The 18,578-nt window shown below is 43.1% G+C and overlaps 1 protein-coding gene across 1 annotated transcript; it reads right to left on the reverse strand.

Moving 5' to 3' along the window:
• Window positions 1-8,809: 8,809 nt before the first annotated feature.
• Window positions 8,810-17,231, reverse strand: MGAT2 (alpha-1,6-mannosyl-glycoprotein 2-beta-N-acetylglucosaminyltransferase). Its single transcript, XM_063440041.1, has 2 exons — window positions 17,020-17,231; window positions 8,810-10,661 (listed from the first exon to the last, which is right to left on the reverse strand). The coding sequence occupies exon 2, from the start codon at window positions 10,372-10,374 to the stop codon at window positions 9,070-9,072; it is 1,305 nt and encodes a 434-aa protein (XP_063296111.1). The 5' UTR covers window positions 10,375-10,661; window positions 17,020-17,231; the 3' UTR covers window positions 8,810-9,069.
• Between the last annotated feature and the right edge of the window lie 1,347 nt (window positions 17,232-18,578).

Raw genomic sequence — 18,578 nt, forward strand, 5'->3', positions numbered from 1 at the left:
CTTCCCCACACGGTCCTGAATGCTGGAGGTTCATTCCAGGGTGGAAGGAAGACGGCGCGGCTCCAGGTAAGCTACGGCGGTTGTGGAGCGTGTGGTGGTTGTGGTGTCGTCTGCAGTGCTTGGAGTCCTCTGTAAGCGCTTTGGAGCATCCATCAACGGAGGGTACTCGGTCGGAGTACACAGAGCTCCGTTACAGCCCCCCCTGCAGACGCCCATGTTTGCAAGTCACGTGCAGGAAGTTGTGACTAGGGCTGTATAAACAAAGTGATTTAAAGGATCACTATAGGGTCAGGAACACAAACATGTATTCTTGGCTCTATAGAGTTTAACCCACCATTTAGGTGGCTTGCTCCCCTATAAAAGTTTAAAACTCTAGCATGCCGCTCAGTCAGAGAGCTCATATATGGCACACTCACTCACAGGCACCAAGATGGCCTGGCCCCAGCTACCGGACCCTGTGGCGGAGAGGTCGGGGAAGTATACGACCACACAGGCACTTGGGACTGGCGGTGCTCTCACCTACAGGAGGACGGACTCAAATCTCCCAGGTTTGGCAGGCTGCTATTAGTGGGCATTGGTTAAGCCGCCTCAGGATATGGCTACAGGCCATTTAATGCACAGCTTACCCCTAATAATCAATTTGTCTGACCCGTTACCCAGTGACACCTACTGAAACCGGCAATTAGCCTTTAAGCCAGCCAACCTATGTAAATGTATTATATGACATGTTATTTCAGACTGTTTGCCCGCGCCCCCCCCAGTAAGCTATAGCAATGTAACACACTACATACATACTAACTTCACAGCTGTAACTCATCATTTTATGTTCAGCCTGTTATTATTGAGCTTGTTTATACCTAAAAATGTGCACTCATGCCAATGTTAATAATTCTCTGTTGTGTAAAGCTGTTTCTTACTGAAATGTAGTTCTCCTTCATTGAGTTATTAAAATTTCTCTGTTTACTGAAATGAGTAACAACCAAATTGACCCAAATGGATCTCACTGCTGTAGTGAGATGTATTTTAAAAATAGGTCAAGCAAATTGCAGCCGAATTATAACTCGATCTCCCTACTACCAGGAATAGTTCAATATAAATCTGTTAATGCAAAATGGTACTGCAAATTCAATTTAAATGATTACATTTGCCTTGTGAATATCCAAATGGGTTAACCAAATATCAAACTATTGGAAAAAATAGTTTGACTGTTGATTGTGGGATGGCTTCAGGGAACTTCTATCTTAACCACTACATCATGCTATTTTGGTGCTTAGAGTGACACTTTAAAAAAGAGGAAGTTCGAGATCGGTTGAGGATTTAAAATTAGGTTAACGTTAGAAATAGAATGATTATTAGCAAGTTATACACCTGCTGGTACCAAGGAGCACCAGATATCATTGAATACCTGGGAGCCCCCTCTATTAGCTGGGCCCATAATTAGTGTCCCTAGACGGATAGATGAGCTATGTGCAACACTTAAAATGAGTGTTGTAGATAGTCCTTTAATCCATTTAAATACCTTAGCTGAGCAATTGCACTTTGCCACGGTAAACCACAGAGTCTACCCCAGCCTGCTAATAGCTTAAATCAGGAAGCACCATGTATATTTTGGTATCCGTGGGACCTCTCTTACTCTGGGGTCACAATTAGTGGCCTCAGATTGACAGATGAGCTATGTGGAAAGCTCAAAATGTGTGCTGCACATGGCGCTTTAAATTACCATGGCAGAGTGGCAGTGATTCTGAGTCTGCCCCCAGTATGAGTGAGATTCACAGGGTCTGAAAAGTCAATGATCAGTGCTGGTTTTGCCAGCTGGCCAGCATCAATCACAGTTCCAGGAACTGCAGTTTGAGAGGGAAATTTTCCTCTCATGCTACAATCACATAGTAGAGAGTGCTTAAGCTGGGAAATCCTTCTGCTGATGACAGCAGTAACACCAACATAGGGAATCCCTATGAGGTGGTATTAGTGTCAAAAGTATAAGGGGCTGGACTATTAGTAGGAAAATGGGATGGGTTGGATTAGAGGCAAAGGTATGACGGATATCATTGTACTTGAGAAGAGTAGTAGAAATCAAATATCGGGTGTTACATAAAACAAAGGGGGGGGGGAATTAAGATTTTGAGCAAGGTTTATGAAAAGTGGTTAAAGGACCACTATAGGCACACAGACCACTTCAGCTTAATGAAGTGGTCTGGGTGCCTGGTCCAGCTAGGTTTAACCCTTTTTTCTATAAACAACTGCTATGTTTATATTAGGGTTAATCCAGCCTCTAGTGGCTGTCTCATTGACAGCCGCTAGAGTCGCTTGCATGCTTCTCACTGTAAAAATCACAGTGACAAGACGCCAGCGTCCATAGGAAAGCATTGTAAATGCTTTCCTATGAGACTGGCTGAATGCGCGCGTGGCTCGTGTCATGCATGCACATTCAGCCGAGGTGGAGAGCTCCCCGCCCGGTGCTGGAGGTAAGTTTAACCCCTTCCTTCCCCTAGAGCCCCTAGTGCACCCCCAGGGCACTATAGAGCCAGGAAAACGAGTATGGTTTCCTGGCACTATAGTGGTCCTTTAATGGTAAAGTGTCAAAATGCTCATTGTTAAATTTATATTTTTGTGTAGAAGTTTTGAATTCTGTGACCGCTATAAAAGTTGAAATCTCATCATTCCAAATTTGCAAAGGTTTCGATTTTAAATTCGTTATTCACTCCTTGCAATATTTGTTTTATAACTTGTAAAATGTATTGAAATACAGTTGCAAGAAAAAGTATGTGAACCCTTTGGAATGATATGGATTTCTGCACTAATTGGTCATAAAATGTGATCTGATCATCTTCTAAGTCACAACAATAGACAATCACAGTCTGCTTAAACTAATAACACACAAAGAATGAAATGTTGCCATGTTTTTATTGAACACACCATGTAAACATTCACAGTGCAGGTGGAAAAAGTATGTGAACCCCTAGACTAATGACATCTCCAAGAGCTAATTAGAGTGAGATGTCAGCCAACTGGATTCCAATCAATGAGATGAGATTGGAGCGGTTGGTTACAGCTGCCCTGCCCTATAAAAAACCCACCAGTTCTGGGTTAGCTTTTCACAAGAAGCATTGCCTGATGTGAATGATGCCTCGCACAAAAGAGCTCTCAGAAGACCTACAATTAAGAATTGTTGACTTGCATAAAGCTGGAAAGGGTTATAAAAGTATCTCCAAAAGCCTTGCTGTTCATCAGTCCACGGTAAGACAAATTGTCTATAAATGGAGAAAGTTCAGCACTGCTGCTACTCTCCCCCTAGGAGTGTCCGTCCTGTAAAGATGACTGCAAGAACACAGCGCAGACTGCTCAATGAGGAGAAGAAGAATCATAGAGTGTCAGCTAAAGACTTACAAAAGTCACTGTCAAATGCTAACATCCCTGTTAGCGAATCTACAATACGTAAAACACTAAACAAGAATGGATTTCATGGGAGGATACCACAGAGGAAGCCACTGCTGTCCAAACGTAACATTGCTGCACGTGTACAGTTTGCACAAGAGCACCTGGATGTTCCACAGCAGTACTGGCAAAATATTCTGTGGACAGATGAAGCCAAAGTTGAGTGTGGCGAAAAAGAGGCACAGCACACCAACATCAAAACCTCATCCCAACTGTGTGGTATGGTGGTGGGGGAATCATGGTTCGGGGCTGCTTTGCTGCGTCAGGGCCTGGACGGATTGCCATCATCGAAGGAAAAATGAATTCCCAAGTTTATCAAGACATTTTTCAGGAGAACTTAAGGCCATCTGTCTACCAGCTGAAGCTCAACAAAAGATGGGTGTTACAACAGGACAATGACCCAAAGCATAGAAGTAAATCAACAACAGAATGGCTTAAACAGAAGAAAATACGCCTTCTGAAGTGGCCCAGTCAGAGTCCTGACCTAAACCCGATTGAGATGCTGTGGCATGACCTCAAGAAAGCGATTCACACCCGACATCCCAAGAATATTGCTGAACTGAAACAGTTCTGTAAAGAGGAATGGTCAAGAATTAATCCTGACCGTTGTGCACGTCTGATCTGCAACTACATGAAACGTTTGGTTGAAGTTATTGCTGCCAAAGGAGGTTCAACCAGTTATTAAATCCAAGGGTTCACATACTTTTTCCACCTGCACTGTGAATGTTTAAATGGTGTGTTCAATAAAAACATGGCAACATTTCATTCTTTGTGTGTTATTAGTTTAAGCAGACTGATTGTCTATTGTTGAAGATGATCAGATCACATTTTATGACCAATTTGTGCAGAAATCCATATCATTCCAAAGGGTTCACATACTTTTTCTTGCAACTGTACTAAACATATTTGGAATTTTAACAACTAATTAGTGCATCTACTTTCAGTTAAAAGGGACACTATAGTCACCAGAACAACTACAGCTTAATGTAGTTCTGGTTAGTATAATTATTCCCTGCAAGCATTTTCATGTGAAAACTGCCTTTTCAATTGAATATTCTTTAGTTGAACTTGTGTAGAAATTAGGGATCGACAGATTATCGGTTTTACCTATATAAATCGGCCGATATTCGGTATTTTCGGCAATATCGGTATCGGCCAATATAGATACCGATATTGCCGATAATACCTCCTAGGACCGCCAGGCCCATTACAAGCCCAGCACCAAGCTGTTACTTACCTCCCAGCAGCTCCTCCAGCTCCCATGTTAAATATTGCGAGTCCTGCGGCCGTCAGAGCGTTGCCACGGGTTACCATGACAATGCTCCGCGCGGCACTAAGGGCGGCAAAATTTACACTGGGAGATGACAAGCCACCGGACCACCAGGGAATACTATATCCCCCCTCCCTGGTAAGAAGCAGGGAGGGGGGACTAAAAAAAAATGAAGCATATAAATATTACTAATAAAATTGGTAAAAGGTGCGGAGATTACATATTTTCTGAAAAAATAAAAGAGCAGCATAGTTTCAATCAGATTCCAGGCAGGGTATACATTTGCTAGGATTCTCAGCAAATCTTGCTTTGTTCTGCCTTTTGCCAAATGAGTACTACATTTAAATGGACACAAATTACATCCCTTCAGAAACACACACACACATATTCTGCATTATATACACACACACACACACACACACACTGCATTCACTTTACACACACTGCATTCACTTTACACACACACACACACTACATTCACTTTACACACACACACACACACACACACTACATTCACTTTACACACACACACACACACACACACACTACATTCACTTTACACACACACACACACACACACACTACATTCACTTTACACACACACACACACACACACACACACACACACACACTACATTCACTTTACACACACACACACACACACACACACACTACATTCACTTTACACACACACACACACACACACACACTACATTCACTTTACACACACACACACACTACATTCACTTTACACACACACACACACACACACACACACACACTACATTCACTTTACACACACACACTACATTCACTTTACACACACACACACACTACATTCACTTTACACACACACACACTACATTCACTTTACACACACACACACACTACATTCACTTTACACACACACACACTACATTCACTTTACACACACACACACACACACACTACATTCACTTTACACACACACACACTACATTCACTTTACACACACACACACTACATTCACTTTACACACACACACTACATTCACTTTACACACACACACTACATTCACTTTACACACACACACACACACTACATTCACTTTACACACACACTACAGTCACTTTACACACACACACACACACTACATTCACTTTACACACACACACACACACTACATTCACTTTACACACACACACACACACTACATTCACTTTACACACACACACACACACTACATTCACTTTACACACACACACACTACATTCACTTTACACACACACACACTACATTCACTTTACACACACACACACTACATTCACTTTACACACACACACACTACATTCACTTTACACACACACACACTACATTCACTTTACACACACACACTACATTCACTTTACACACACACACTACATTCACTTTACACACACACACTACATTCACTATACACACACACACTACATTCACTATACACACACACACTACATTCACTATACACACACTAGACAAACACTCACTGCATTCACTATACACACTACACAAATACACACTGCATCCACTAGACAAACACACACAGCTCCCCGTCTAAACACACTGCATCCAGTACATGTGGCATGTATATTTTGTGCATTTACCTTAAGAAATCTTTAATTTTTTCAAAACTGTAAATGTACAGAATATCGGCAAGTATCGGCCTGAGGGTTGATAAATTATCGGTATTGGCTCTAAAAAAGCAATATCAGTCGATCCCTAGTAGAAATTACTAAAAGTAAAAACAAAGAAATGTTATATACACAGAGGGTATTAAAAGAATGCTCAATTTCTCCTCCTAAAGTAATATATAATATGCATGGGTGCACTTTAAACAGATTGAAATGTTGGTTGAATGAATGCATGGCAAAAGTGCCAAAAAGGCATTGGTCACAAAGCATGGTGCATGTCAAAAGAGCCATGGTCGTTAAGCTGTAAAACTACCGCAACCAATAGGGTATTTAAGGTGAATTACAAATTTAAGGTCAAAATTGCTCAAATTTGAAAATTCCCTTTGCATAAGGACATCCAGCATATTGAATAACCCAACAGGCAAGCAGTGAGTCAATTCTTTCCTATAGGGAAGACCTAATGTGTGTGGCACTCACCATGTATCCACAAAAGGTACCCACCCTCCCCCACCATGCAGAAATACAGCTTTAATACAAAGCTGTATTCCTAACATTCATAACCTCTAGGGCGCCGGTGCCTGTAGTTAAGGAATGTAAGGAATATAGCTTTGTATTAGCACCATAGTGTTCCCTTAAAGGGACATTATAAGTACCAAAACAACTAGTTTAATGAAGCAGTTTAGTTGTATAAATCATGCACGTGCAGTCTCAATACTCAATTCTCTGCAATTTAGGAGTTAAACCACTTTGCTTATACAGCCCCAGTAACAACTCCCTGCATGTGACTTACACAACATTCCTAAACACTTCATATAAAGAGAGATATAATGTTTAAACTTCCTCTATTGCACATTACGTTTAATTTACATTTTTTACAGAGCAGGAGATATAAACTTCTAAAGCAAGTTAACATCTGATTTAAAAAAAAAAAGATTTATTTTTTTACCATGCAGTGAGTCACAGCCTGGGGAAGTATGACCACATAAACATAACAAAAGTGATTTAATCCCTAAATGACAGGGAATTTAGCAGTAAGTCTGCAGGAGCATGATCTATAGGTCCAAAACTGCTTAATTAAGCTAAAGTTTTTTTGGGTGGCTATAGTGTCCCTTTAATTCTTTGACACATTTATTTACCGTTTGTTAAGAATGCAAGTCAATTTAAGCCAAACACAATTGCAAGATAAAGTACAGTTTATACTCAGGATGGCTGTAAACATAAACAAATGAAGATTACATAAGTTCCACAATACTTTTCAAATCGCAAAGAATAAAGTCCAAAGTACTACCTATCAACTAGAAGTTACCTATGCTCACTGCATGGGTAATAGTGGAAATAATTCCTCTACCCACTGTTGCTTATAATTGCAGTGATGAACAAACATTGTTTCACATGTAAAGCTTACTCCCTCAGGGATATTTGTCTTTAGAGGAAGCTATACTTCCTTCTTTGCTCATCAAGTTATATGTAGGGTGATTGCATGGAGCACAAATTCCACCTACTTGAACTGACTGCTTTACAGTGCGCACAAACGTCTGGTGATGTACCGATGCAGGCTAGCATAATGGATGTGATCAATATAAAAACAAACAAAAAAAAGGCATCTACCTACTCAACCATAAGACGTAGAAAGTAAAAGTGGTAGCACAAAATGTGGTTGCAAATGAAATTCAATTCAAGTTAATACTTAAAATATATATTGCAAGTTGCAGTCAAGGATATAAAATTATTTTTAGACAAAATTGTATAGAAAACCATGAGAACCAAATAGTACACACGTTTTCATTTGGGAAATGTTAAACTGATGAATACATCTCAGCTGTAGGAGAATGTTCTAAAACAGGGGTGGACAATATTTTAATTGTACTGTGTCAAAACAAGATCTTGAATCCATTGGGCGTGCTGGTCCTATTTTTGCATGTGCATGTGAGAGGCTGCTTCCGGGGGTTGTGTGCGTGTGGGTAGTCAGTGGTGTTGTGCTGGTGGGAACTGTGTGTGTGCGTGCGTTGTTTGTATTATTTGTAGGAGGGGGAGGCTTCTTCTGCAGCTCTGTGTATATCTAGCAGTGTGAGTGTCATACCTGGGTTCCATTGGGGACCGGGATGGCCAGGGACAGGTCAAAGGCAGAAGCTGCGATAGCTGCTGCTCTACTCTAGTGTGGATTCCAGTTCACAAGTGCTGGGAGGAAGTGATCAGAGATCACTTCCTTGAAGTGTTTCAATGCATAAATTGAGGATTGTCCATCACCACCTGCAGTAATCGCTGGGTTTGCACCAGCGAATATCTGAAGTCCCACTGAGACTCCTGATAGGCAAGACCTGTTTTTGTCTCTGGCAGCATTGAGTGCCGTACAAAGGATCCTTGAGTGCCATAGCTTGCTGACCCCTGTACTTGAAAGTTAGAATTAAAAGGAAAAATGTTGATTGCATATTTGAAATTACAATATTCAACAACAGTCACTTAATTAGATAATTTATTTTCAAAAGGTATTCAGTAAATGTAATGCATGTTTGACATTATAATTAGTAAGAAATAATAATCGTTCTTTCCCCCAATCCATTCACACATAAAAATTATAGACAACAATTAAGACTTTAACAAGAACAATTTTTCAGAGCAGAGAGTAAATTCATAACCCCAACCCCCCTCGATATTCGGTTATATACGGCAAATAATTATGCAATACAAATTTTAAAAGGCTTAAAGGCAGTGGGCTCACTGCAATCTGCGATAGGTCTTACACAATTCATGGTCTCTAATATCGCCCCATCCACCATTTTTCACGTGAGGAGATAAAGCGGCCATTGAGTGACGTCTGCTAATTCCTATGCTCTCAGGAAACATAAAATGCAGGTTGCTTGAAAACAAAGCATCAATTTTGGCAATTTCTGTAGATGGCTTGCAGGATTTCTTATGGTGCATACCACAATTTCCAGTATGATAGATTCTGGGAACTTCAGAGACCATCACTTTCCAGAATTTAGGAAGACAAGTAACAGTCAAATGCTGGAGTGTCCAATCCCAGTTATAATCATCATAAGTGCAGAAGGTATCAGTACATTGAATAAGTTTCTGATAGGTGTCCCAGTTAATTGCCATGCCCATATTATGTTCTGTGGATTTCCAAGTTTTCACCTCCACTTTATCGGCTTTGTCTGCGAAGGTCTGGGGACGAGCATATGTTCCAAGGCTCAACACATCACAGTCAGGGCACTCTTCTTTTTTTCTGTCCCACATCTTTTTAAGAACATGGTAGAAATCTGGAGCCATATAATGGTCTTCTTCAATGAACAAAACTAAACCTTTGTGATCTTTTAAGACTTTGACTTTCTCCCACACAAAGTGCAGTTTCCACCACCAGTGATGTTTAGTTTGAGAGAATTTGGCTTCTCTGTAATGCCCAAAAGAATCTGGGTATTCTGCATTGATACAGCCAAGTTTAACTGCATCTTTTTTGTCGATGTCTCTTGGGCAATCCTTGGGGTCATGTCCGGGAAATTCGTTGGGATATAGCTGAATACTGAATGGAAAAAATATTTGCAGTACTTGACAAAAATCCACAGATGAAATAATCTGATTTATTTCTGGAGACCAGTAATCATGGCTAAATATCAGCAACACATTTTCAATCCCCTTTGCACTTCGAAGGGACTCCAAAAGGTACCTCAAGTAATCAGGGCGATTGTGGACCTGCACCACCACAACCACATCATCTTGTGGCCTGATTGTTATTTTTTCCAAATTTTTTATGCTCTGATCAAAGTCTAACTGGAAAACCAGTGATCTGTACACTAATGTTAAGTTATCAACCTCTGGCCTTTGTAACTTTTCTGGTAGGGATTCATTGGATAGTTTCCTAACTCCAGGAGACACATGGACCTTGCTCTGTTGTTTCTCAATATCAACCTCTTGCACAAAATCATTTCTCTTTTGCCTACCATTGTTCCACAATGCTAGGCCACAGGCAGCCACTACCAAAGTGAGGATGATCACTTTCCTTTTGTAAATTCTGCACCTCATGTTACAGGTGATCGGCAGCAATAAGAGCGAGGGTGGGTGGCAACACACTCAAGGCCTGCCTGCGATATAATGATCAAAGCCCACAAATGAGCAATAAAAAAAAAAAAACATGCTCTGGTGCTAACTCATCCTCCCATTTAATGGGCATGAGGGCAGCATCTCTAAGTTGCCGATTATATATACCATGTTTCTCTCGAAGTCTGGTAAACATTGACCGATTACTTCCTGGGGACAGGCTCCATGAAACATCTATGGAACACAGGAAAGATGCCCCTGTAGCTATGACCCTGCAATAAAACACAAATGTTTAACTATAGGATGAATTTAAATATCTTAATACTAAACAAATAAAGCGAAAAAGTCAAGTCATTTATGGGCACAATACACATGATTAGGTACTTGCCACATAACTGGCACAATAAATTAAGCACACCACAAGCAATAACCTGAGATTAAAATACATTCCACAAAAGCCAGATCTCCCTTTTCCTTACACACAACTTCCACTGACCTGATTAGACCCCACATGTCGCCCCGACTAATATGGTTTACAAACCATCCCAATGACACTGTAAAACACCCCATCTCACTGACCGGGTAAAAACAGCCCTCTGCCCAGTTCCACTTACACTGTTAGACCGCATATAAATGGTTAAAACACCACCGACATATTTAGACAATGTGCTACTGACCAGGATAATCCACATGCACACACCTTCCTACTATCATGATTATACCCCATCATACACCAAACCTGTGACACAGTAATACCCCTCACACACCAAACCTGTGACACAGTAATACCCCTCACACACCATACCACTGACACAGTAATACCCCTCACACACCATACCACTGACACAGTAATACCCCTCACACACCATACCACTGACACAGTAAGACCCCTCACAGACCATACCACTGACACAGTAAGACCCCTCACAGACCATACCACTGACACAGCAAGACCACTCACCCCATACCACTGACACAGCAAGACCCCTCACACACACCATGCCACTGACACAGCAAGACCCCTCACACACACCAGACCACTGACACAGCAAGACCCCTCACACACACCATACCACTGACACAGCAAGACCCCTCACACACACCATACCGCTGACACAGCAAGACCCCTCACACACACACCATACCACTGACACAGCAAGACCCCTCACACACACACCATACCACTGACACAGCAAGACCCCTCACACACACACCATACCACTGACACAGCAAGACCCCTCACACACACACCATACCACTGACTCAGCAAGACCCCTCACACACACACACCATACCACTGACTCAGCAAGACCCCTCACACACACACCATACCACTTACTCAGCAAGACCCCTCACACACACACCATACCACTGACTCAGCAAGACCCCTCACACACACACCATACCACTGACACAGCAAGACCCCTCACACACACACCATACCACTGACTCAGCAAGACCCCTCACACACACACACCATACCACTGACTCAGCAAGACCCCTCACACACACACCATACCACTGACTCAGCAAGACCCCTCACACACACACCATACCACTGACTCAGCAAGACCCCTCACACACCATACCACTGACTCAGCAAGACCCCTCACACACCATACCACTGACTCAGCAAGACCCCTCACACACCATACCACTGACTCAGCAAGACCCCTCACACACCATACCACTGACTCAGCAAGACCCCTCACACACCATACCACTGACTCAGCAAGACCCCTCACACACCATACCACTGACTCAGCAAGACCCCTCACACACCATACCACTGACTCAGCAAGACCCCTCACACACCATACCACTGACTCAGCAAGACCCCTCACACACCATACCACTGACTCAGCAAGACCACACACACACACCATACCACTTTCACAGTAAGACCACACACACACACACCATACCACTGACACAGTAAGACCACACACACACCATACAACTGACACAGCAAGACCCCTCATAACCACTGACACAGTAAGACCCCTCACACACCATACCACTGACCCAGCAAGACCACTCACCCCATACCACTGACACAGCAAGACCACTCACCCCATACCACTGACACAGTAAGACCCCTCACACACCATACCACTGACCCAGCAAGACCACTCACCCCATACCACTGACACAGCAAGACCCCTCACACACCATACCACTGACACAGTAAGACCCCTCACACACCATACCACTGTCACAGTAAGACCACACACACACCATACCACTGTCACAGTAAGACCACACACACACACCATACCACTGTCACAGTAAGACCACACACACACACACCATACCACTGTCACAGTAAGACCACACACACACCATACCACTGACACAGTAAGACCCCTCATAACCACTGACACAGTAAGACCCCTCACACACCATACCACTGACACAGCAAGACCCCTCACACACCATACCACTGACCCAGCAAGACCCCTCACACACCATACCACTGACCCAGCAAGACCCCTCACACACACCATACCACTGACCCAGCAAGACCCCTCACACACACCATACCACTGACCCAGCAAGACCCCTCACACACACCATACCACTGACCCAGCAAGACCCCTCACACACACCATACCACTGACCCAGCAAGACCCCTCACACACCATACCACTGACTCAGCAAGACCACTCACACACACCATACCACTGTCACAGTAAGACCACACACACACACACACACACACACACCATACCACTGTCACAGTAAGACCACACACACACACACCATACCACTGTCACAGTAAGACCACACACACACCATACCACTGTCACAGTAAGACCACACACACACCATACCACTGTCACAGTAAGACCACACACCATACCACTGTCACAGTAAGACCACACACACACACACACCATACCACTGACACAGTAAGACCCCTCATAACCACTGACACAGTAAGACCCCTCACACACCATACCACTGACCCAGCAAGACCACTCACCCCATACCACTGACACAGCAAGACCCCTCACACACCATACCACTGACACAGTAAGACCCCTCACACACCATACCACTGACCCAGCAAGACCACTAACCCCATACCATTGACACAGCAAGACCCCTCACACACACCATACCACTGACACAGCAAGACCCCTCACACACACCATACCACTGACACAGCAAGACCCCTCACACACACCATACCACTGACCCAGCAAGACCACTAACCCCATACCACTGACACAGCAAGACCCCTCACACACACCATACCACTGACACAGCAAGACCCCTCACACACCATACCACTGACACAGTAAGACTCCTTACACACACCATACCACTGACACAGTAAGACCACACACACACCATATACTAACAGTGACCCCACACAAGAACACATTGAAAGGGTGTGAACCCCCAAAACACACCAACCCATTGACTAAGTATCAAACAGGGCTCGAGTCCTGCAGGAACGCATGGGAACGGCGTTCCTGCACTTTTTCCAAAGCAGGAACGCCGTTCCCAGTCCTGCAGGACCTGCCCGCTGCCCTGCTAACTGAACACAGGGACCATCACACGCGGCGTTCTTCTCCAGCTCTAACTCTCGCGAGACCCGCGGCTGTGAGAGCGTTGCCACGGGTTACCATGGCAACGCTCCGCACAGGCGAGTCTCGCGAGAGTTGAAGCTGAGAGAGCTGGAGAAGAACGCCGCGTGTGATGGCCCCTGTATGCAGCGGCTGCTACCCTCCACCGGACCACCAGGCGATCTCCCCCCTCCCTGACAAGGTAAGAAGCAGGGAGGGGGGAGAGTAAAGTAAAAAAACCATAAAAACAAAGGTTAAAAAGCAAATGCATCCCCTCCCCATCATCCAGCACACACACACACATAATCCAGCACACACACACATAATCCAGCACACACACACACACACACACACATAATCCAGCACACACACACATAATCCAGCACACACACACACATAATCCAGCACACACACACATAATCCAGCACACACACACACACACACACATAATCCAGCACACACACACATAATCCAGCACACACACACATAATCCAGCACACACACACATAATCCAGCACACACACACATAATCCAGTACACACACACACACACACACACACACATAATCCAGCACACACACACATAATCCAGTACACACACACACATAATCCAGCACACACACACATAATCCAGTACACACACACATAATCCAGCACACACACACACATAATCCAGTACACACACACACACACACACACACACACATAATCCAGCACACACACACATAATCCAGCACACACACACATAATCCAGTACACACACACACACACACACATAATCCAGTACACACACACACACACACACATAATCCAGCACACACACACATAATCCAGTACACACACACATAATCCAGCACACACACACAATCCAGCACACACACACAATCCAGCACACACACACAATCCAGCACACACACACACACACACACAATCCAGCACACACACACAATCCAGCACACACACACACACACATAATCCAGCACACACACACACACACATAATCCAGCACACACACACACACACAATCCAGCACACACACACACACACACACATAATCCAGCACACACACACACATAATCCAGCACACACACACACATAATCCAGCACACACACACACATAATCCAGCACACACACACACATAATCCAGCACACACACACATAATCCAGCACACACACACATAATCCAGCACACACACATAATCCAGCACACACACGCATCATCCAGCACACACACACATCATCCAGCACACACACACATCATCCAGCACACACACACACACATAATCCAGCACACACATAATCCAGCACACACACACACACAATCCAGCACACACACACATAATCCAGCACACACATAATCCAGCACACACACACACACACACACATAATCCAGCACACACACACACACACATAATCCAGCACACACACACACTGCACTTACTACAAACACACTACATTCATTATACACACTCTACACTCATTACAAACACACTAAATTCACTGTACACACTGCACTCACTACACACACTACATTCACTATACACACTCTGCATTCATTATACACACTCTGCATTCACCACACACACACTACATACACTGCATTCATTATACACACTGCATTCATTATACACACTCTGCACTCACTACAAACACACTACATTCACTATACACACTCTGCATTCATTATATAGACTCTGCATTCATTATACACACTCTGCACTCACTGCACACTACATTCACTATACACACTCTGCATTCGCTACAAACAAACTACATACACTGCATTCACTATACACACTCTGCATTCACTACACACTACATTCACTATACACACTCTGCATTCACTATACACACTCTGCATTCACTACAAACACACTACATACACTGCATTCATTATACGCACTCTGCACTCACTACAAACACACTGCATTCATTATACACACTTTGCACTCACTACAAATACACTGCATTCATTATACACACTCTGCACTCACTACAAACACACTGCATTCATTATACACACTCTGCACTCACTACAAACACACTACATTCATTATACACACTCTGCACTCACTACAAACACACTACATTCATTATACACACTCTGCACTCACTACAAACACACTACATTCACTATACACACTTTGCACTCACTACAAACACACTACATTCACTATACACACTTTGCACTCACTACACACTACATTCATTATACACACTGCATTCACAACACACACTACATTCATTATACACACTCTGCACTCACTACAAACACACTAGATTTATTATTCACACTGCAATCACTAAAAAAACACTCTACACTCACTACAAACACACTACATTCATTATACACACTCTACACTTACTACAAACACACTACATTCATTATACACACTCTACACTTACTACAAACACACTACATTCATTATACACACTCTACACTTACTACAAACACACTACATTCATTATACACACACTGCACTCACAAAAAACACATTACATTCATTATACACACTCTGCACTCACTACAAACACACTAAATTTATTATACACACTGCACTCACTACAAACACACTACATTCATTATACACACTGCACTGAATACAAACACACTACATTCATTATCCATACTCTGCATTCACTACAAACACACTACATTCATTATACACACTGCACTGACTACAAACACACTACATTCATTATCCATACTCTGCATTCACTACAAACACACTACATTAATAATACACATCCTGCACTGCACTATATGCATAGGAGTGTAATTTTTTTTTTTTTAGGGGGGGGGGGGGGGGAGGCGGAATCTTGGGTGAGTTCCCACACTTTTTTCCCCAGGACTTGACCCCTGGTATCAAACCTACACATACCTCACTCAAAGACCCCACTAACACAGACCCCACTGCCACGGTTTGACCCCACTGTCAGTGGAACCCCCATCACATGAAGACCCCCATAATGCACGGGGTTTAAATGATTGACACATGGCCCTAGACACTGGCGGCCTGTGCAATATATCTAGACTGGGGGGTATCCGGCTCACCTGATTCAGCTCGATTTCCCCCAGCTAGCCTTCACTGTGAAACTCCTCCACCTCACCTCGCTGCTCCCGCGGGGCCACGCCCTCTTTCTCAGCGATTGGCTGTCGCCTCTGGTGACGTAGCGCTGCGGACCAGCAGCCGCCGGCCGCAGCCTCTTAGGGGTTAAAAAGATAAGAACCCGCGTGACCAGCGCCGGGCGGATTTTGAACATTGGTCAGGAAGCTTTTTCTTAGTGTACCAATCAGAAAGGCTTTCTGTGGAAGGAGGCGTGTCCGGAGAGAGGAAGAGAAAAGCTGGATAGCGATACAGCCAATGAAATGCGCTGTCCTGACGTTAGTGTTGCCTGGTCAGCGTTAGCCCCTTCATTATGGCAGTTTGTTCGCCCCAGCTATTCAAAAATAAAAGCTTTATTTAAATAAATAATTTAAAAAAAAAAAAAGACATTCCATTTGGGTTAGTGTTTACAACGTGGATATATGATAGAATTAATAAAGCACCATCACTACCTTTTTTTTAACCCCTTAGTGACCAGGGCTGTGTTTACATTTCTGCGGTGTTTGTGTTTAGCTGTAATTCACCTCTTTCTTATTAAATGCACCCACACTTATTATATATCATTTTATTCAGAAGAAACAGGCCTTTCATTTCACATTAAATATTTATATATGAAGCATAATAAAATATGAAGAAAAAAAATTTTTTTAGTTCTGCAAGGCATTTTAACTGTAAATGTGATATAGAATTTTTTTTTTATAATTCTTAATATTTGAGTGCAGAGTTAAGTATACGTTTTGGCAATATTACCTGGCTTTACAGTGAGATTGACAATGTTTTGTTTAGCATAGTCATGGTGTGCTGCATTTTTTTTCTTTTTCATAACAAGAGTAATATTGAAAAATATAAAACAGGCTTGTCAACATTTTCTTTTGTATGTATGATAACAAGAGATAGCTTTTTTTTTTTTGTGAGTGCTTCCGAGAGGAGTTTTGAGTGTGTGGTGTCTCTAGGAGATGGGCTCTCAGGTGTGCACTTGTGATGTGAGGGAGTGTGGAGGGTTGCAGGGGCATCTCTTGTGCATGCCTGTGGTGTTTTGTAGGAATTCCCCGGTGTATGGGGTGTCATTTGCCCAGTGGCTGAGATGTTGGAGTGTGTGGCTCTGCCAGGACGTCTGGGGGGAGATTTGTGTCCTCCTTTTGATGTGTTGCCACTAACCAGGGAGGGGGATGATGTGGCGATGCGTCTCAAGATTCTTGTCTCTGTGGCTTATAGCGCTCTAATAGAGCGGTGGTCTGGAGTGTGTGTAAGAGAGAGCGAGAGAAAAGAGAAATCAGTAAATAACCAAATATACAATTGCAACTTAGTGTCTAATTCTTATGCATCAATAGAGCTCTTTTTACCTTTATATCATTGTCCTGTTTTTCCCATCACTACTAGCTACCCGAATAATTGTCTCTTGATTCCATTACCCATGTGTGATCTGTATATCTCTGTTATCTGCCACGTTCTGTATCAGTAATGTGCTTTACACGTTGCAGATAGTGCTAGCAACAGGATACCAGAT

This window comes from Pelobates fuscus, chromosome 13, assembly GCF_036172605.1.
Source record: "Pelobates fuscus isolate aPelFus1 chromosome 13, aPelFus1.pri, whole genome shotgun sequence".
Classification (NCBI taxonomy): Eukaryota; Metazoa; Chordata; class Amphibia; order Anura; family Pelobatidae; genus Pelobates; species Pelobates fuscus.